Source organism: Rhinatrema bivittatum, chromosome 2 (genome assembly GCF_901001135.1).
Source record: "Rhinatrema bivittatum chromosome 2, aRhiBiv1.1, whole genome shotgun sequence".
Lineage (NCBI taxonomy): Eukaryota > Metazoa > Chordata > Amphibia > Gymnophiona > Rhinatrematidae > Rhinatrema > Rhinatrema bivittatum.
Window position 1 is genome coordinate 724238810 of NC_042616.1, and position 22701 is coordinate 724261510.

At 40.8% G+C, this 22701-nt stretch overlaps 1 protein-coding gene across 1 annotated transcript in view; it reads right to left on the reverse strand.

The window, feature by feature from the left end:
• UBR5 (ubiquitin protein ligase E3 component n-recognin 5) overlaps positions 1-22701 on the reverse strand; it is a 672040-nt gene that overhangs the window by 108221 nt on the left and 541118 nt on the right. The window contains 7 exon segments of the mRNA XM_029591836.1: positions 7577-7820; positions 9757-9855; positions 9954-10025; positions 10027-10075; positions 10537-10757; positions 18045-18158; positions 18253-18425. Of these exon segments, the coding sequence (XP_029447696.1) occupies positions 7577-7820; positions 9757-9855; positions 9954-10025; positions 10027-10075; positions 10537-10757; positions 18045-18158; positions 18253-18425 (972 nt within the window).

A 22701-nucleotide genomic window follows, 5' to 3' on the forward strand; every position in this document is an offset into this window, starting at 1 on the left:
TGGCAGTCAAAAAAGCAAACAATGTTAGGAATTATTAGGAAGGGAATGTTGAATAAAACGGAGGATGTCATAATGCCTGTTTCGCTCTATGGTGAGACCACATCTTGAATACTATGTACAATCCTGGTCGCCATATCTCAAGAAAGATATAGTTGTGATGGAGAAGACACAGAGAAGGGCAACTAAAATGATAATGGGGATGGAACAGCTCCCCTATGAGGAAAGACTAAAGAGGTTAGGGCTGTTCAGCTTGGAGAAGAGATGGCTGAAGGGGGATATGATAGAGGTCTTTAAAATCATGAGAGGTCTAGAATGGGTAAGTGTGAATTGGTTATTTACTCTTTCGGATAATAGAAAGACTAGGGGGCACTCCATGAAGTTAGCATCTAGCATATTTAAAACTAATCGGAGAAAATTCTCTCTCACTCAATGTACAAACTCTGGAGTTTATTGCCAGGGGATGTGTTTATTGCAGTAGGTGTAGCTGGGTTTAAAAAAAGGTTTGGATAAGTTCTTGGAGGAGAAGTCCATTACCTGCTATTAATCAAGTTGACTTATAAAATAAGCTACTGCTATTACTAGCATCAGTAGCATGGGATATACTTAAGATTTGGGGTATTTGCCAGGTACTTGTAGCCTGAATTGGCCACTGTTGGAAACAGGATGCTGAGCTTGATGGAACCTTGGTCTGACCCAGTATGGCAATTTCTTATGTTCTTAAAGTTGTGTAACTGCAGTTACTTTTCCCCATATGCATCACTCTGAATTTGTCCACATTAAATTTCATCTGCCATTTGAATGCCCAATCTTTCAGTCTCACAATGTCCCTCTACAGTTTTTCACAATCTGCTTATGATTTAACACTGAATAGTTTTTTGTCATCTGCAAATTTAATCACTCATTGATCCCTTTTCCAGATAATTTATAAATATATTAAAAAACACCCCTCTCAGTAGAGATCTCTAAGGCACTCTACCTTTTACCCTTTTCCACTGAGAAAACTGACCATTTAGTCCTATTCTCTATTTCCTATCTTTTATCCAGTTTGAAATCTCCAATAGGACATTGCCTCCTATCCTGTGACTTTTTAAATTTTCTCAGGAGTCTCTCATGGGCACTTTGTCAAACACCTTCTGAAAATCCAAATACACTACACCAGTGGTTCTCAACCTTTTTCCTATCGTGACACACCTGACAGACCACGCTCACATGTCTGACACACTGCTCCTTACAATTCTTGGCAGAAATAAAAAATAAAGGCCTGGTATTATTTTTATTGTTAAGAATGAACAGAAATTCCATAAATAGTAACAGCCCACACCAAAACAGCACCAATTTCCAGCACTTAAACAGTAACCACCTTACCTATGAAAAGGCAATACTGACAATATTACACCAGGCCTCAAGACACCAATACAACTCCAATTAGAAGAATGGAACAAGCCAGGCTACTATAGAGTCCTACACAGAAACTTAAAGCCCGCACTTACCCGCAGAGGGTCCACCGCTGATCGCGAGGCTTCGGCGCCGTCCTTTCCGCCGACAGAGCCCGCCTCCAGCCAGTCCCCTCCTGGGACCAGCCAATTGGCGCGGAGGTGCCCGGCACCCAGACAGCCCACCAGAGGCAGGCCCAAGAGGTCTTTAAATCAAACTCCACACCGGGACTGCGCGACCAAGGGGCCTGCCCCTTTGTGCAGCCCCGCCGGGCGGCCAATACCCCTAAAAATCATCAGAGGCGACACCACTAAACAAAATCTAAAAGAGCTAGCCTCTAGCCCCCCGCCAACAGGGAATCACTTTCTCCTAACGCAGCCTCACCAGAATCCTGTCTCCTCTCCCCCTACTGAGGAACCTCCAGTGAAAGAAAAACCTGCCTGGAATTGCACTCGACACGAAAGCCAGTCGGAGCAAGGCCATCAACTACTACTCACCCCTCAAACGGACACCTCCCAATCTACGAGGCGCTCCTTAACCCGCCACCACCGCCTGCTATTCGGCCTCCGCAGCCGGCTTTCCCACCATCTCAAATGCTTAACCGCCCACGCACCTACAAATCCCTCATCCCTATCATGATTTCCCCCACTACCCAATTTTTAGGACTCACCCTTTTCACCATCATACTATTTAACGCCCAATCGCTCACTAATAAAACGTTGATACTAAACGACCTTCTATTAGACACAAATCCAGACTTCTGCGCCATAACTGAAACATGGCTCAAAACCTTGGACATCGCTCTCATAAACCAATTACCAACACAGACCTACGATTTGTTCTCCATCCAGAGGCAAAAAAAAAGAGGCGGGGGTATTCTCCTAGCTGTCAAAAAGTCTCTGAGATTCGCACAATACCCAATCAACTCATCTACCAAACTAGAAACAGGCCTGTTCAAATCAGAACATCTTCAGATTCTCCTGGTCTATGCCCCCCCCAGGCCTGCTAGATTCTGATGCCTCTCCCATCCTTGAAATAATAGCATCACACCTAAATCTGGACTCCCCAGCCATAATCTTGGGAGATTTCAACTTACATGTAGACAAATCCCCTCACTCAACCAACTGTGAAGCTTTCCTCACCGCCATGTCAGCCATGGGATTTAAGCAGCTAATCAACAAACCTACCCACAAAGCGGGTCATACGCTGGACCTCATCTTTACAAACTCAGGCATTTCACGCATTGATCAACCAGTATGCAAACAAGTCCCTTGGTCAGACCACTCCTTAATCTCCACCTCCTTTTCACTGTTACAATCGGGCTACAAACACTGCTCCCTACCATCATTTCTCTACAGGAAAACTTGCTCCTCGGAGCACCTCACCAAACTCTTAGCCCCAGATCTCTCTCTCATTGATGTCTCCACTCCTAACTCGGCACTCCAATCCTGGGCCAAAATAACTGAATCAGTGGCAAATATACTCTGTCCCTTGACAACAAAAAAACTCAAACACAATGCGACAAAAAGACTTGGTTCAACGATGAACTTCGAAAACTCAAATAGCTCCTACGTCACAAAGAAAGAAAATGGTGTAAAGCCCCTTCTCCAACCTCCCTATCTGAATACAAACGCTCCCTCCACTTATACAAGAGCATCACTTTAAAGACAAAGAGGGACTTTTTGCCCACAAGATCCACAATCTTATCTTCGACTCCAAAGCTCTGTTTACCTATGTTTCCAATCTTACAAAAACCAACACTCCAGACATTCCATTTGACCTAGCCCAGACTAAAGCAGATGAGTTAGCTCTCTACTTCAGCAAAAAAATAACCAACCTTCTTCAACAACTGACACCAAATACTTACTCACCTTCTAGTACATATCTCCACTCAAACAAAGACATCACTTTCAATTACTTTGAACCCATCACTATTGCAGAGATACAATCTGTTCTGAAGAAAATGAAAACGTCTTCACACCCTTTTGATCAAATCCCTTCCAAAATGCTCCTACTAATCCCGGATACAATCTCTAAAGCACTGGCCGACATTATAAATTGTTCCTTATCCCAGGGTATCTACCCAGATGACCTTAAAATGGCTTCAATTAAACCTCTCCTAAAAAAACCAAACTTAAATACCAGTGACCCCAACAATTTCCGTCCCATCTCTAACCTCCCGTTCATAGCTAAAGTTATGGGAAAACTAGTAAACTCACAACTATCAAATTACATTGAGGATCACCAAATTCTGTCTCCCAATCAATATGGATTTCGCAAAGCATTAAGCACTGAAACACTACTCCTTTCTCTCACAGACTTCCTCCTCACCGGTATTGATAAAGGTCACGCCTACTTATTAATCGTTCTGGACCTTTCGGCCGCATTCGATACAGTCAACCACTACATCCTCCTAAATCAGCTGGCAAACATCGGCGTTACAGGCATAGCATTGGCCTGGTTTAAAACCTTCCTGGAGAACAGAGGATTCAAGGTCAAAATCCATAATAAAGAATCTCAGTACTACCCATCCTCTCTTGGGGTTCCGCAGGGCTCCTCCCTCTCACCCACGCTCTTTAATGTTTACCTTCTCCCACTGTGCCAACTGCTAACCAAACTAAACCTTAAACATTTCTTATTCGCAGACAATGTACAGATCGTGATCCCTATAAAATAATCCATTAATAAAACATTAGAATTCTGGGAAAGCTGCCTACTAGAGATCAAACACCTCCTCACCAGTCTAAACAATTCTCAATGCTTCAAAAACTTAATTCCTGCTTATATCCCCTGAAAACAACAACTTCACCGCAAACCCACCAGCTAATCTTCAAACCTCCCACGTAAGAGACCTAGGAGCTATCATTGGCAACCGTCTAAACCTAAAATCATTCATCAACCAAACTACCAAAGACTGCTTTCACAAATTACATTTCCTAAAAAGAATTAAACCACTTTTCTACTCTCAGGACTTCAGAATAATTTTACAAGCAATAATCTTCTCCAAGATTGATTATTGCAACTCTATTTTATTAGGTCTCCCCGCGTCTCATACCAAACCGCTACAGATGGTTCAGAATACAGCACCCAGAATTCTGACTAACTCGAGGAGAATTGACCACATCACCCCAATTCTCAAGGATCTACATTGGTTGCCAATCCACTGCAGAATCATGTACAAGTCCATCACCACCATTTACAAAGTCATCCATCACCACGCTCCGCTCAACTTACAAATTCCTTTCAAAAAACATACCTCCGCCAGACCCATTAGAGAGTCTTATAAAGAATCACTTCGTGTTCCACACACCAAAACCTTTCAACACAAATCCCTTAAAGACAGAGCATTCTCAACAGCAGGACCACCACTATGGAACTCCATACCATCCGACCTGCAACAGGAACCGTGCCTACCGATGTTCAGGAAAAGGCTGAAAACATGGCTTTTTAAAAAAGCTTATCCAGACCTCAACTGATCCTCACCTACCAGCCATTTACTATCAGACATTACAAACACTGTGTTAACAATATCCTCCTCTACATCAATTCTACTACACTGTAAAAAGCTTACAACATTCTAAATAATTTACTCTCAGTTAATCTCCTTCTTCTTCACTTTCTTCTGCTCCCAGCTGTACACTTCCCTGTTTTATTGTAACTGCAATTTTCTAACCATGCACTTGTTATAGTTTCAGTTATATGTATATATCACACCCTGTTAAATGTAAACCGACATGATGCGATTCTTGTCATGAATGCCGGTATAATAAAAACACTAGATAAATAAACAAACTACACGCCAGCAGAAAACCTCACTGAATCACAAACTGACCCACACCTAACAAAGAATAAAGAGACTAAAACGCATAACTAGAAGCATGCAGACAAAAACTGAATTGGAAATCGCAACATGCCAGAGTCTCTGAATGCAGCATAATAAAGGAAAAAAAGAAACATCACCAGTCCTTATAAAACAAATCAAGAAATATAAAATCAATAACAGTAAAAACCATACTAACAAAAAGAACATATTTCAAAACAGCTGATGAACAGAATATCCAATAATTAAAAACTCATATAAAAAATTTCTAGATACCAATAAAATATTTCAAAATTGTGGACACAAAGACCCAATAATGAAAAATAATAAGGATACAAAAAAAACGTTTTGCTCTGCATACCTGGGAATGTTTGATATTCAGGTGCTCTGAGATTGTTTTGAATTAGCAGGAGGAGGGATGGCTTGCTTGCAACTTTCTCCTCCCACTCTCACACCAGCTCTCATATACACATGCCTTTTCTCTCTTAAATAGGCTCTTAATTACACATTTACATACATGCTGTCTATCTTTTCACGCTTACACACACAGGCTTTCAATCACACACATACATGCTGTCTTTTTCTCTCACACACAGACTCTCATTCACATGCTTACAAACATGCTCTCTCTCTCTTTCACACATGCTCTCAATCACATACTCACATGCTCCCTCACCTAAACCAGCTCTCAATCACACAGACACACATGCTCTCTCTTTCTCTCATTTACAGACAGGCTCTCAATCATATATCCACATGATCTCTCTCACACACAAAGGATCTCAATCACACACATACTCTTTCACACAAACAGGCTTTCAATAACAAACTTACACATACAGGTTCTCAGTCATACACTTACATTCAATGCTCTCTCTCACACATAGGCTCTCAGTCACACACATACTCTCTTTCACATATACAGACTCTCAATCATTCACATACATGTTCTCACTCATACACACAGGATCTCAAACACATATGCTTGCTCTTTCACTCACACTCCCCCCCGAACTAGCGACAGCAGCAGCCTCCTCCACTTCCAACCCTAAAGGCAGCAGCAACCTTCTTCACTTTCAGTCCTCACGGAAAAAGGAGTCCCATCAGCCGTGGGGGTTGACGTGTTCCTCATTTTACTCCGAGCCGCGCTGCTCATTCCTTCAGGCCGCCCCTGCACGCACTAGCATGGTCTCTTCTTCCCGCACACGCACCTGCTGCTTACCACTTCCTCTTCTGGGCTGCGAGGAGGGGGGAGAGGCAGGAAGAAGAGAGCATTCCAGTGCAGCTGACTCCAGCTGTCCTGTTGCGTTCCACCCGGGCTATAAGAAAATTATTCCTTACCTGCTAATTTTCGTTCCTGTAGTACCAAGGATCAGTCCAGACGGTGGGGTTATGTCCCCCGTCCAGCAGATGGAGTCAGAACAGACTTCGAGGGACGTCACCAGTAAGAGCCAGTGCTCCCTCTGCTGGAGCTCAGTACCACGTATAGCAAAGCCCAAAGACCCAAAGAGGGTTTGAATCAAGTTACATAAACGTAAACATACCTGAAAAACAGGCAGTAACTATAGATAATAATAAACCGCCAACGAGCGGTAAGGCACCCAACTTGTAGGGAGCTGTGAAACAGAGATAAAACACAAAGACTGAATATATAGATATATCGACAAGCATCAGACCCGAGCAGAAGCAAAAGATCCCAAAGAGGTGGGCGTCTGGACTGATCCTTGGTACTACAGGAACGAAAATTAGCAGGTAAGGAATAATTTTCTTTTCCCTGTACGTACCAGGATCAGTCCAGACGGTGGGATGTACCAAAGCTTCCCTAAACCGGGTGGGCCCCTGAAAGCCCTGCTCGGAGAACCTGGCCACCAAAATGTCCCATGGAGGACGATGCCAGGTGTAGTCGATAAGGCAGCATTGTTCTGTAGGGAACATTTTTTGGGACCATGCACTGCTATGGTACATCATGTTCTTTCTTACCATATTCAAATGCCACCTAAAAACCCATCTTTTGGAGGTTGTTTTTGACACTTAAACCTTGGTTCTCCTTGACTATGGCCTTCTTCATTTAAGAATTTCTAGAATGAACAAAGATTCTCTCATGTGGCTTTTGTCTTTGTGTCTTAGCTAGATTGTAACTCCATAGAGCAGAGACTCTTAAGTGTGTCTGCTATATACATAATCAATAATAGTAGTAGTACAAGAAGCAAACCTAGTCCTGGTTGGCTCCATTTATGTTATTTTAAAGTACTTTGCATGTTTTATGTAGTTTGTGTTATAATTCATAGTTACTTCTAAATATAGTAAATATCTGAATCTTACTTGTATGCGTTCCTTTGTTGGCATTCTGGATACAATCAAGATTTGGCAGTTTCTCATTCGACAGAAAAGCTTGTGCAATAGCAGTGTAAAAACTCCGGGCTACACCACTGCCCTCTCCTGGCTCATCTTTAAAAGTAACTTTCACCCTGTGTACTGCCATTGGAGTTGTAGCGCATCTGCGGCCAAAATGATTGTTGAGTTGCCTCATTGTCTGCTGAATCAGAAGATCCCGATCTCGATCCACCTACCACAGAATACACAGATTAGACAAGCATTCTGCTGGCATGACTATCCTCCTGTAGTTACATACAAAATAAGGCACTGATCACAATCAAGAGCTCATTTAGATTTTAAGTAATCCGACTGGTTGGCACACAGGAATTAAACATTTTGCCATGCAAACCTTTTGTGATGCACAGTAACATTTTCAAGATTTACCTTTTTTGCCGGCATATAGGATGCACTTTCCCCCTTCAAAATAGGGGAAAAATAAGGAGCGTGTCCTATGTGCCAGTAATCAAAATTAACAGCGTCCAGTGGGGTGGGGGTGGGGGGGGAGTGATGCGGTGGCGTCGGGGAGCGAGGCCCAATTGGCTGATGCTGGGTTGATTGGGGAAGCCACGCTTCGGCAAGCCCCCAAAACCCAGCACCAGCCAATCGGGCTGCGCATCCTCGCTCCCCGACGCCACCGCGTCACTCCCCCCCCCCCCCCCCCGCCAAACGCTGTTAATTTTGATTACCGGCGCATAGGACCTGCAGAATCGCTCCCCGATTATTTTTTTCTTTAAAAATATGTATAAAAAAGGGGGTGAGTCTTATAAGCCACTGACTGGAAAAGGTCAAATTGGCCAATCAAAAAGACAGCAATGCTAGTCTACTTAATAAACACAGAATATGTAGTGCAATTATATATTATATTTTCAAAATGCCTGAAAAGACTTTTCAGAATTAGACATTTTACACAGTAACATACTTAAAGACTGAAATTAATCCATCTAGTCTTCCCAGTTATTCTAATCCACACAGCTGCTAGCCATAGAAGCTTGACCACTTGCAGGATATCACTCCTTAAACAAGTTCCCACATCCATGCCAATAACTATTAGCAACTCCCCCCTCCCAGCTTTCAAGCCACCACCAAAACTGATGAGCCAATATAGCCTGATCATGTGGCTGCCTAGGTCTATGGCCTTGCTAAATGGTACTCAAAGACAGCACAACATACATAGGGAACCCTATGAGTTCATTTTTATAGCATTGACATTCACAATTTACTATAATCTCATAACAATTTTGTCATCAATATTACCATTTATCAGCAGTGCTTAACATAATACATACACATCCATTTTTTTTATCATTTTATTAATTACATCCACTGATGTTTACAATAATTCAAAAACATGTGCAACCCAATATACATAAATATACACATTTATTTAGCAGCAGTGTATTAACATTTAAAAACACGTTGGGACGTTGTGAACTACTCCCGTGGAAAGAATACATTTAGGATTTAAGAATTTGTGTTAAGCACTTTAAGTGAAATATGTATGGTGCATCTATTAAAAGGGAATAGATGGGGTTTTAATGGGTGGGGAGTGTATGTGGATGAGTGATTGTAGTGGGTATATGTGTTTTTAAATGTTAATACACTGCTGCTAAATAAATGTGTATATTTATGTATATTGGGTTGCACATGTTTTTGAATTATTGTAAACATCAGTGGATGTAATTAATAAAATGATAAAAAATTGATGTGTATGTATTATGTTAAGCACTGCTGATAAATGGTAATATTGATGACAAAATTGTTATGAGATTATAGTAAATTGTGACTCAATGCTATAAAAATGAACTCATAGGGTTCCCTATGTATGTTGTGATGTGATGAGTAGGGAGCTTGTACTCTCTCACTTTGTGATTACTCAAAGACAGCACCACTCTGTATCACCACAAACATTGTCTAAACTAATCAAGTACTACTGTATATGATGCAGCCTGTAACACATGTAAAGACTGCTTCAAGGAATCCTTGGAAACTGTAGGATCTGTTTAAATAACTTACATTAAAAGTAAAAATGGTAATGAATACTGGGTAAAAACTATTACTTTCCATGTGTATATCTGCAATATTACAGAACTGAATGGGTACAAATACCTTTAGCTAACAAGTCTTACCTCTAATGTTAAATCTCTTGATTGCTGATTTCTAAGTTTTTCCATTTCTCTGCGGAACTTTGATTCCTTTACTTCAAAACCACCTAATTCAGTTAGGATCTTTTTTTGAGGTGAAAATAAACAGAAAGAAGAGGAGGTTAGCTCTGGCTTAGCAGTGACTACATGCTCAGCCATGGATAACAGTGATAAATACATACCGAACCCGGTTCAGCTCCAACATCCTCCATGAACACTCTGCCAAACAGCTCTAAAGAAAGTCGCCAGCGACCCCAGCAGCATGTCATGAGAGATGACCATTCCCATGAAGCTGCACTGGGGCCTGCCAGAAGAGGGGGAAGGAAACAGAAAATTCTAACATGTTATAAAGGTTTACACGGTTACTGTCCTCTCTTACTGTTCACTTATAATGTAATTTAATTACTAGCTCTTTCTCTGCTAGGTATGAGAGCCCAGTCAGACACTAAGAACTACAGTGCTTGTAAGTTCTCACCAGAATTGATATCATCATAAAAGACAATATGAAAAGATTGTCATAAGAAAACAAATCTATTAGTGAGCTTTTCTTTTTAAACAAATACAGTAGTTTAACCTTCCTACATTGGCTGTAAAGTAATCATGTCCCAAAAGGGGTCAGGTGGCAGGGCATTAACTCCCTTTTATTGTACAGGGCTCTCAATCTCAGATACTTTTCTTAGCTCATGGATGATCTTACATTTTATCTAAGCCAAAAGGCCAAGACGTTTCAAAGCAAACAATTACTTTTTGGGACTTCTGAACTACCTGAACGATGTAAGAGGCGGCCCTTCACTTTCCGTCAGTCCTATTTCTGCTAGTAAGCTGCTTTTCAATTGTGCTGCCAGATCATGAGCGGAGGGCCCTGGTTTTGAATTTTCAGATTCCTCCATGGGCACATTTTGTTCTTCTCCTTCTTTCTTCTGCCGAGTCTGCATACTCATGACATTTTTCAGATTTGCAGCGTAGGACATTTTGGTTGGAAGAACCTAAACAATGGAATGCAGACATTCAGCTTTGTTGCATTTTAAAACCAAACATTTCTAGAACAGGCTAACTTTTTTAGGAATCAAACCAAGAAGTTGAAAAATTAGGAGGAAGAAGGAATGTTAGTCTCAAAAGTGTGCATCTTCAAATAAAGTTATCCTAAAATTTAATCTCTTGTTTTACTGGTAAATTTCAAATACATTTGGAAAAGTAACGAGACTTCTCTGGCATCTCAAATTCCCTGACAAGGTTGATATTTAAACTCACTTCCCAGGGCTTCTTCTGACTTGCACTTCACTGCTCTAAACCAGCACTTCTCAACCGGTGTGTCGCCAAACACCAGCAGGTGTGTCGCGTCTCCCGGTGTCTCACTGCCCCGTTGTACTTTCCTTCTCCCTTTTCCAGCCCCCACAGGCCAATTGGAAGCCTCCTTTTTTCCTACCTCCACTATCCAATGGGAAGCCTCCTTCATTCTGCCTGCTCCCGCGCAGGCCAATCGGAAACCTCCTCCCTTCTACCTCCCAGTGGGAGTAAGAAGAAGGGAAGAAGTCTTTGATTGGCCGGTGAGGCAGGCATCGCCTAGCCCGGGGGTGGGAGGAATAGCTCCGAAAGCAAGGATACCACGAGAGCCCATTCCTGTGGCGGCGAAGAGGAAAATCTGACCCAGACGAAGCAAGGCTGCCACGGGACTGTGGCGGCGAAGAGGAAACCCGACCCCGACCGAGGCCACCACAGGAGCCCACCCCCGTGGCGGCGAAGAGAAAACCCGACCAAGGCCATTACGGGAGCCCATTCCCTTGGCCGCGAAAAAAGCAGGTCCACTGGAGTAAAGCCGCGGTGGAACTGGAGCCCATCCCTGCAGTAAAGGAAGAAGTTTTTGGTGACAGCTGGTGTGTCTGTGTGTGAATGAGTGCCTGGGTGAGAGCTGGTGTGTCTGAGGGTGTGAATGGGTGCCTGGGTGAGAGCTGGTGTGTCTGTGGGTGTGAATGGAAGCCTGGGTGACTGCTGGTGTGTGTGTGGGTGTGAATGGGTGCCTGGGTGAGAGCTTGTGTGTGTTTGTGTGGGTGTGAATGGGTGCAAGAGCATTTGTGTGTGATTGAGAGCTTGTATATAAGAGACAATGAGTGTGAGAGAGAGAAACTGGTCAGGAAGATGACTAGTGTGAGAGAGATCGAGACTGGTCATGGGGTCTAATTGGGGGTGTTGTGTGTTGTGGTTGTGGGTGCTAGGAAGAGGACTGTGAGGACAGAGCTTCAGCAGCCCTTGCTGCTTCTGGTGAGTGCTATTGGCCTGGAAGGGAAAGGAGTAGGAGAGTTGCTGGAGAGGGTAAGTAAAGGTGGCTTTTAAAATTTATTTTTCTTGATTGACTGCCATTTTAATTATTGGGTATTATGTGATGTCTGCTGTTTTGAAATATTTTATTAATATTTGGACATGTTTTAATAATTTTTATGAGTTTTTAATTGTTGGATATTATTCAATTCAGCAGCTGTTTTATAACATTTTTAGTATAGCTTTACAATTATTTCTATGTGGGGCTCTATAGCAGCTTGGCTTAAGGAAATGTATTAGTGTTTAGGGCTGGTTTAATAGTTGTATTTCTTAGATAGGATTGTTACTGTTTGAGTGTGTTCCATAATACAGGTGTAACTCTGTGCGGGTTAGTTTGTGTGCATTATTGCAAATCCTGAGAGTCTGTAAGGTACTATATTTCTCTTCCCATTTCTCCAGGTTCGCACTGCATGCAGAGTGGCTTTTTTGGTTTTCCATTCCAGTTTCTGTCTCCATATTTATAATTTGAGGTTTTTCTGAACTTGGTGAAGAGTGTGTGACTGAGGTGAGGTATTTTACTAGAATGTAGGCATTTGTATCAAACTTATTTGTTGTGTTTTCTCAATAGGATATGCATTAGTGGTAAATTACTGTCTTTTCATAAGGAAGACTATTGTGCCTGGTAGTAAAAGGAGTTTGTTTTGCGTTTACTGGGATGTCATCAGAACCAGAATATCTTTTTTTGTATGGCGAGTTGTACAGGGTAATGCCCTAGGATCTGCTCTGAACTCATTGCTGGGAGTTGAGGGGATTCCTGTGGATGCAGAGTGCAGGTTTACATTTAGCCCCTTGATGGTCACATGTTCAGTGTGTCACGCATGTGAGAACCATCTGTCAGGTGTGTCCCGGCCAAAAAAAGGTTGAGAACCACTGCTCTAATCACTACACTGCATCCCCTCTGCATTAAGCAAGAAAATGGACCAAAATGATTTCTGTTTCATTTCATAGGCAAAAATTAGCATGTGATTTACTATTACCATACCCCCAGCCCACTTCCCTATATACCTTGGAAGCTTTCGCACAGACTGCACCAGAACATACGAAAAGAACATAAGCAATGCCATACTGGGACAGACCAAAGTTCCATCAAGCTCAGCATACTGTCTTACAGCACGATACAGTAAAAGTCACGGGAGAGCAGGCGAACTCACAGGCCACTGTCCTGTGCGAGCGATTTAGTATTCAAATGAGGGCCCACGGTAAAAAGAGGCACTAGGGACACTAGCGCGTCCCTAGCGCCTCTTTTTTGACAGGAGCGGCAGCTGTCAGCGAGTTTGACAGCCGACGTTCAATTTAGCCGGCAAAATTGAGCGCCGGTTTTCAACCCGTGTGCCGCGGGCTGATTTTAATTTATTTTTTTTTAAATTTTAAAATATTTTTTACTTTTGGGACCTCCAACTTAATATCGCCATGATATTAAGTTGGAGGGTGTACAAAAAAGCAGTTTTTACTACTTTTCTGTACACTTTCCTGGTGCCGGCAGAAATTAACGCCTACCTTTGGCACATTTCTGAAAGTAAAATGTGCTAGCTTTACCCCTTATTGAATAAGGGGTAAAGCTAGCACGTCGAAAACGGGCGTCCAATCGCGGGTTAACAGTGCACTCCGCTGGAGCGCACTGTACTGTATCAGCCTGTTAGACAGTGGCCAATCCAGGTCACAAGAACTAAGCAGGATCCAAAGGAATAGGCAATTATAAAAAAAATTACTAGAGAAATGCATCAAAATGATTTACATGGAGACCATCATACCTGAAGGTAAATCACCAAAACACTTAGCTCTTTCTTTATAATCAGTCTCCACATTTGCATGTATTTTTTTGCATATTTTTATTAACTGCATATAAAATGGCTTAATAAAGCACTTATCTTCAACACATAAATCTTGCACCAGACACTGGCTGGTGTTTTGATATCTGCTTCAAGGGTGTCAGAGCAATGGCGTTTTCACATCCACATTGGCTTGAAAGGAACATAGCGTTTCTCCTCAATATTTAAACGTGATATCTCTACAAAGCACCAATGAAACAGTCATGTGATGCATACATCATGATGAAGTCAACAAATTTTCTATTGAATATGAACTCATTGTGGCCCCACAATAAATTGGATTCAACAGTTCAAAACTCATTGCATCTCTTCAATAAGATAAGATATATAATCCAGTAAACAGATGATCACATCTAATCCAATAGGATAATCACACAGTACTGGCCAATTCTACTTCTTCATTCAATCCATATGAGACCATGGTGTTCCAGGTATAAATCCAATATTGTTCCTTAAAGTTCAATAATGCTGTCACCCCAACAGTCTGACCCAACTACTCTTTCCAAGACAGACCCACATAAATCATCAAAAACTTGATGTTCAGTTAAACAACGTTGTACAATGGTGCAGATATTTTTACCAGTATTTAGACAACTATGATGTTCTCTCAATCACACTTTAACAATGTTTGAGACCTATGTATAATAAAATGTGTGGACACTGTATCTATAGACAATATTGCATGAAATACAATCCGTGTCATATTTGCGTATGATCTTTTGATTTGAAACGGGATGTTGTAAAATATCTTCTTTAATAGTTTGTGCATGGACATCCCAAGAGCCATGTGCTAGAGAAAAATGCACCATGATAAAAGATGAATAGGCTTCCTGACGTAAGGCAGCTCCCACCAATCTGTTATGGATACAGGGTCCTCTTGAATATGCAATTAATGGGACCTCTTCAAAATTGGATGCATTGAAAATACAGGCCAGTGTTTTCTCAAAATGGAAACTAGAGCCAAGGCCTTCTTGGTATACTTTAAACACACAGTTCACAAGTCTGGTGGGGTTGGATTTATATTGTAACAATGGGTCCCTATCCGAACAGGCAATTATGCCTCTCTAATTGCTCTTCTAGTGTACCCCCATTGCTCAAAGCTTAAAAGCTATGACTGATGATTAAATTCTTGAGTTGTGGAGCATAAATGTTATTTGAAAGAAATGGCACACTGGGAGTCCCAACTTAAGAGTGGGGATGAAAGCTATTAAATCTAAGTAAATTATTTCTGTCTGTTGGCTTACGAAAAACAGATGTGAAAAGAATTCCAAAATGATTTTTAATATGAATATCCAAAAAGGACACAAAGGATGGAATTACATAGTACACCTAAGATATGGATCTCTAGAGTTTATCCAATGGTGAAAATCATGTAATTGAGATGTAGTCGTCCATATAAAAAATGTCATCAATATATCTATAAATAAAGTAACAACATTTTTTGGTAAAATATTTAATTGTACCAGTGGGTTACATGTTTGTGTTCTATTTATTCATTGTGGAGATTTCTGGATTTGTGATTTATCAATATATCTAGACCACAGTCTGACATAAGGATGCCAAGATGTTGAACGTACACGATAGTTCTGTAACATATACCCATTAGAGATGTGATGCAATGCGCCATGATGTTCTCAAACATTAGTTACCACTTGTAAAGCCTCATCCAATGGTACATTAGTGTACAATGACTCAATGTCCATGGTCACTAATAAAGCTTGATTAACCTAAGGAAACAAACAGCTGCAATTTATTCAACACGAGTAGAATCTTGTATGAAAAACCATCTTCTTAACTTCATCTTAAAAAAAAAAAAAAGTACAAAAATTGGACTGAAGGTGCCAAAAGAGATCCATTTACAAATAAAATTGGTCTTGCAGGAGGATTATTAAATGACTTGCGTATCTTAGGTATACTGTAAATAATCGGTATACGAGAATGATTGCATATTCAAGAGCACCAAGAATCTGTGACAGAGTGATGAGAGCTGCCTTACCTCAGCTCATCTTTTACCAAGGCGCATTTTCATCTAGAATGCAACTCTTGTCATGTCCATGTGCAAACTATTGAAAGAGATATTTTACAACATCTCGTATGATATGAAAAGATCATACCAAACATGACAGATTGTACTTCATGCAATATCTTTAGATACAGTGTCCGTGCCTTTTATTATACGTATTTGAGTAGAAAGATAAGGATGCAACAGCTACATCAGTAAGTATACTTAAAAGTGAAATTTGCAAATTGCTTTTTAGTTACCACACCTAATTTGTTTAATAATACAAGCATGATTTTATTGAAGAGATGCAACAAGTTTTTTTGAACTGTTGAATCCAATTTATCATATATGTATGGCCACATTGTGGGGCCGCAATTAATTCATATTCATTAGAACATCTGTTGAATTCCTTATGATGAATGCATCACATGATTATGTTTCATTGGTACTTTGTAGTGATGTCATCACGTTTAAATATGAAGGAGGAACACTGTGATCCTTTCAAGCCAATGTGGATTTGAAAAACGCCATTGCTCTGACACCTCTGTAGCAGATATCGAAACACTGGCCAGTGTCAGGTGCAAGATCAGTGTGATGAAGTTCTGAATTAACAATTTTATATGCAATTTTGAAATAAAGAAAAAAATATATTCAACAAAATACATGCAAATGTGGAGACTGATGATTATAAAGAAGAGCTAAGCAGGAAATTTTCAAAAGGATTTTCACATATACATATGTGAAACCCATTTTTAAGCGTGTAAAATGCTTTTGAAAATCAGGCCCTAAGGGGCAGATTTTAAATTGTACGCCCAATTTTATAACGTGCGCGCAGCCGCGTGCATGTTATAAAATCAGGGGTCGACGCGCGCAAGGGGGTGCCTACTAGTGCACCTTGCGAGCGCCGAGCCCTCGAGAAGACCAGCTGGCTTTCCCCATTCCCTCCGAGGCTGCTCCGAAATTGGATTGGCTTCAGAGGGAACTTTCCTTTCCTTCTCCCCTTCCCTTACCTGTCCCGCCCCCCAGCCCGAAAAAACCCCCCTCGTACCTTTATTTTGCAAGTTACGCCTGCCAGAGGCTGACTGCCGGTGTGCGATCCCCTGGCCCAGTGGCCTCTGGCCCCGCCCATGCCCCGCCCATTTTTTCAAGCCAGGGGACTTGCACGCATCCCGGGGCTTTATGCGCGCCGCCGAGCCTTTTGAAAATAGGCCCGGCGTGCATAGGGTTTTTAAAATCTGCCCCTAAGTGTTTTGGCGATATATTTTCAGGTATGGTGGTCTCCATGTAAATCATTTTGATGTGTTTCTTTAGTGGTTATTTTTTTTATATAATTGCATTATTTTACCACTATTGATTTCTTTCTTCTTGATTCCAAAAGAATAAGATTAATCCTTCTTGCTCATAACTAGGGTTAAGCAAGGGCTTTTCCAAATCTACATGGCTAATAGTTGTTTATGGACTGTTCCTCCAGGAACAAGTCTAGATCCTTTCTAAACATAGCTACGCTAGCACCACATTATAGACCGTCATTCAGAATATACCATAATAGCAGTTTACATAAATAATTAATTTAAAATAAAAACAGTTAAAAGAAATATAAACAAAATACAAACTTAAACAATAATAATATTAAGCAAAAATAAAATATAAAATAGATTTAATAAGATAATATAAATCAAAATGTCAATAATAATAAAAGAAAAACAATAAAATCAAGTAATTTTAAAACTTGATTTCGCCTCATCTGTATTCAATCCAATCATGGAGTTTCTTCATCATAGGCCTTACAAAATAGCCATGTTTTTACATCCTTCTTAAATGATTTAAGATTCTGCTGTAGACTTATCTTTTCAGGTAATGCATTCCAAATTTTTGGGCCGGCTAGGGAGATCGCTCTATCTCTGACTTGTGAAAGATGGGCTGATTGTACCGATGGGATTGATAACAGCCCTTTATTACTGGATCTTAACTGTCTTTGGGGTATATGTAGTCTAATACTAAACTGTAAAACATACTGAGATCTTACACAGATAAGAAGTGCCATGCTAAATCTGAATAATTATGTATTTACATATGTTGATCATGCTATACAAACAAAACAGCACACAAGGCCTTGTAAATATTACCTCAAGACAATTTCTATCCACAGTCACCTCCACTAAGCACTTCCCACTGTTTGCAGATGAAGAATAAAGACCTTGACTGGGGCGACCAAACAAGTCTTCCTTCCTAGCATTTGGCTGAAAATAAGAACACAATTTAATTAAAAAAAAAACAAACAACTTTTGGAAACAAACTACACAGCTGTGTAATTTCCTCAGGAATTTGAGGTACCTGCAACAGATGTGGCTGGTCTGCTAGCGGGATAGCTTCTGCCAAAGGAACTTCAAATGGATTTGGTGGAATACAACCAAGGAATGTCATAGAATCCGACCGACGGAAAAAGGGATGGTTTTGTCCAGTCTCCACAGGGAGGGTATCATCATCCTTGTCATTTAGAGTAGAGCCTACAGATCAGAAAATCAAAATGGTATAGCTGAAAACTGATAAGCTTTTGGCAAAGTATCACCAGTAAATCTCAAGTTAGCTCTAACGGAAATACAGTACTTTTAAGTTATTTAGCATTAGTAAAATGATTATTGGTCTTTAGCAGCTTGCTTAAACACTTACTAAACAGGAAATAATAAGCATTAAACTTTCTTTACTAAAAAGAGATGCTATACCTATATTCTTGGTTTAAGATTTCTGCTCCCATATTATGTCAGCTAGTAAATGGTATGAAAGGGATGTCATGGCATTTTCAGCAGTTAAGATTCCTATGAATATACCCCTCCTTTTTACTACCTTGGCAGACATATTTGGTCACAATTTATTTATTTGTATGTTGTATTGTTTTGGCTTTTTGTATGTTACATTGTATCCCGCCATGAACTTTGGAGGGAGCAGGTAATACATCTTTTAAACGCTTCACTCCTTGCAGCAGTGCCTTCTCAACATGACTTCGCTTACTATAAAAGTGCATGGTGCTTCTTATGTTTTTACTACAACATATATGGCACACTGCATTTGACTGCTATGCAGCGTCTCTATGGCACATGCTACCTTTAAACTTTTGCATGCAGTCTGGGTATTTGACAATTCGATAAAAAAAACCATGAAAACATTGCTCTTTCAAGAGGTTCTCATGACTTTTCTGGGAATCAGATAATTCATGTAGGAAATTTAGCATTAATTCAAGTATGATCTAATGGCAAGGCCATGATTAAAGTTATAAAAATGTATTATGCCAAAAAAATGTATGTTGATAATTATGTCTTAGATGGTTAACAATGGAAATAAATGGACGAGGGCTGGGTGGAAGGGAGAACATGGTTGGGTGGAGTTTGTGAATTATAATGTAATTATATTTTCTTGCAATCTGCTCTGTGAGGGTGGAAAATCAAATCAAAATAGTGGGGGGTTTTTTGTTTTTCATATTTATAAGATGGCAATTTAAAGTTTTGACATCTGTATCCAAATGTTGAGTTGCTTTTGGTTTGATTATGATAAGAGTTGTTTTAAATCCTATTTTTGGGATAGTTGTTGGGGAGGGGAGTGGACTGTGAAGGAGTTGAGAATGATGGGCAGGGTTGTACTACAGCACACTTTTATGTTGTTACTTTTATTGTACACTTTGAATGCCCGATTGGGCTGATAAGGCAAATTAATTTTATTATCCTCCAAATCTCCTCATCTTGTAATCTGGCTGTCATCTCCAACTCTTCTCTTCTTCTCTATATATAACCACTGCTAAAATATGTCATTTCTTTCTCTATCTCCACCAAAATCCATTCCCTTCCTTCCTAAACTATCAGAACCATTATCCACATTCTTTAGACTACTGCAATTTATTCCTTACAGGTCTCCCAGAGAACCATCTCTCTCCACTATGATCTATACAAAATTCAACAGCATGATCTATCTTTTGTCAAAATTGCTACACCCATTTAACCCCCCTCTCAAATTACTATATTGGCTCTCTATCCGTTTCCGCACACATTCAAGCTCATCTAACTCACCTACAAGAGACTTCACTCTGCAGCTCCTCACTATCTGTTCTCTTTCATCTCTCTCTATACCCCTCATGAACTCTGCTCATCAGGCAAGACACTCCTACCTATGCCTTTTTCCTCTATAGTCAATTCTCGACTTTGAGCTTTCCACCTTGCTGCACCGTGCTTGGAATAGTCTTCCTGAATTGGCCTTATTCAAATCCAGTCTAAAAACCTACCTTTTTGAGGCTGGTTTTAAATCTTAATCCCAGATTATCCTGTTTACAGCCTTAGTAATGTAGAGAATTAGCAGCCTATTTTTCAGATAAGGTTAAAAAAAAAATGCTTGCTGGTCAATTATTATTAATTTATTTATTTAAGGTTTTTATATACCGGCATTCATGAAGCGATCACATCATGCTGGTTTACATATAAACAGGGGTGCAATAAATACATTAAAAACATAAATAACGTGTCGAAGAAGAGCAGTTACAATTAACAAGGGCTATTGAACTGGGAGAGGAGGAAATAAAGATAGTTTAGTAGAGAACTACATTATATACAAGGAGATGAAGTACAGCTGCTGTGTTGGATATGTTGATGGCGAGGCGCATTAATTTAAGTCCGGGAAAGCTTGCATAAACAGCCAAGTCTTGAGTCTTTTTCTAAAGGTTAGGAGGCAGGGCTCATTTCTGAGATCGGGAGGGATGGAGTTCCATAATGGTGGGCCAGCTGTGGAGAGGGCTCGATCTCTTAAGGTAATGTGACTAGTGGTTTTAGTAGGGGGTACATGGAGGGATCCTCTGTATGTGTCTCTGGTAGGTCTTGTGGAGTTGTGTAAGCGGAGAGGAAATTGTAGGTCAATTGTGGTGTGTTGATGGATAATTTTGTATATCAAGGAGATGGATTTGTAGATGATTCTGAAGTGAATTGGTAACCAATGAAGGTCTTTTAGAATTGGGGAAATATGGTCTCTTCCTGGTGTTTGTTAGTAGACTGGCTGCTGCGTTTTGTACCATTTGGAGCGGTTTGGTGTATGAGGAAGGGAGACCAAGTAGGATAGCGTTACAGTAATCTAACTTTGAGAAAATAATTGTTTGGAGGATTGTTCTGAAATCTTGGGCATGGAAGAGAGGTCTTATCCTTTTTAAAACTTGGAGTTTGTGGAAGCAGTATTTGGTCGTTCTGTTGGTGGAGGCTTTGAAGTTCAACCTGTTGTCAATTATCACTCCTAGATCTCTCACTTGAGTGGTTTGTGGGTTGGTTAGATGAGAGGCGGTGAGATTGCTGTTCTCTGGAGCTATGAGTAGTAGTTCAGTCTTGGAGGAGTTTAGTACTAGATTTAGGCTATTGAGGAGACGTTTGATTTCTTGGTGGCAGGATTCCCAGTAGTCGAGGGTTTTCGAATATGAGTCTTTGATGGGGATCAGGATCTGGATATCATCTGCGTAGAGAAAGTGTTTTAGGTTGAGGTTGGTAAGGAGTTGGCAAAGTGGTAGAAGGTAGATGTTAAAGAGTGTCGGGGATAGAGAGGAGCCTTGTGGGACTCCTACGGATGAGTCATGGCGTGGAGATTCTTTGTTCTGGATTTTGACCTTGTAACCTCTGTTGCTGAGAAACGATTTGAACCAGGATAGAGCAGAGCTGGAAATTCCTATGGCAGCTAACTGGTTGATGAGGATGGAGTGGTTGACGGTGTCAAAGGCTGCCGAAAGGTCAAGAAGGACCAGCAGAAAAGATTGACCTTTGTCAAGACCCAGGATGAGGAAGTCTGTTAGGGAAGTAAGGAGGGATTCCGTGCCTAGATTTTTACGGAATCCATATTGCGAGGCGGATAGGAGTTTATTATCTTCAATGTAGTCCGATAGTTGAGAGTTCACAAGCCTTTCCATAATCTTAGCAATGAAGGGGAGATTGGCTATTGGGCGGTAGTTGTTGGGATCTTTTGGCTCCAAATTTGGTTTTTTTAGGAGTGGTTTGAGTGAAGCCAGTTTGAGGTCATCTGGGAAGGAACCGTGGGAGAGAGAACAGTTGATGATGTCCGCCAGTGTTTTGGAGATAGAGTCTGGGATTGTGAGAAGAAGTTTAGTGGGGACATGGTCCGTCGGGTGAGAGGAGGGTTTCATTCTTCTTAGAACAACTTGAATTTCAGAGGAGGAAATAGGTTCGAAAGCTTCGAGGTGAATATTTTTTTTTTTTTTTTAATTTAAGTTTTATTCGAGAAATGTAATACAAAGGATACAAATCATCAATAATCTGCATTGAAAGTACAATTAGAATATGGACAATAAAAGAAATACAATGAAAACTTTCAATCTGTCTCTGCGTTTCCTGTTTTTTAAACCCCCCCCCCCCCCACTCCCACCCCTCCCCCCAGCAATACATGGGATCTCAAAATGAAGGGAAAAATGTCAAAAGAGGTCCAGAGAAATGGGTCATGACTGCATCTGTTGATGTTTCCATATTAAGTATGGAGTCCAAGTACGCTGATAGACTCCCATCTGCTTCCGCCTATGTGCGGTAATCTTGCTAAGGGCACATAATTTAGATACCCGGGATTGGACCTGCAGCAAAGTAGGAACCCCCTCTGCCTTCCAGTGAAATGCAATCCCACAGCGAGCTGAAATGACCACCAATCTAATGAAGCGGTGTAGCGCTGCATCGCCCTGAGCATACTCTGCATTAAGGAGAGCCACTGAGGGAGTCAGAGTGATAGGCTGATGTAGAATATCCGATAACCAAGTTTCTAGAC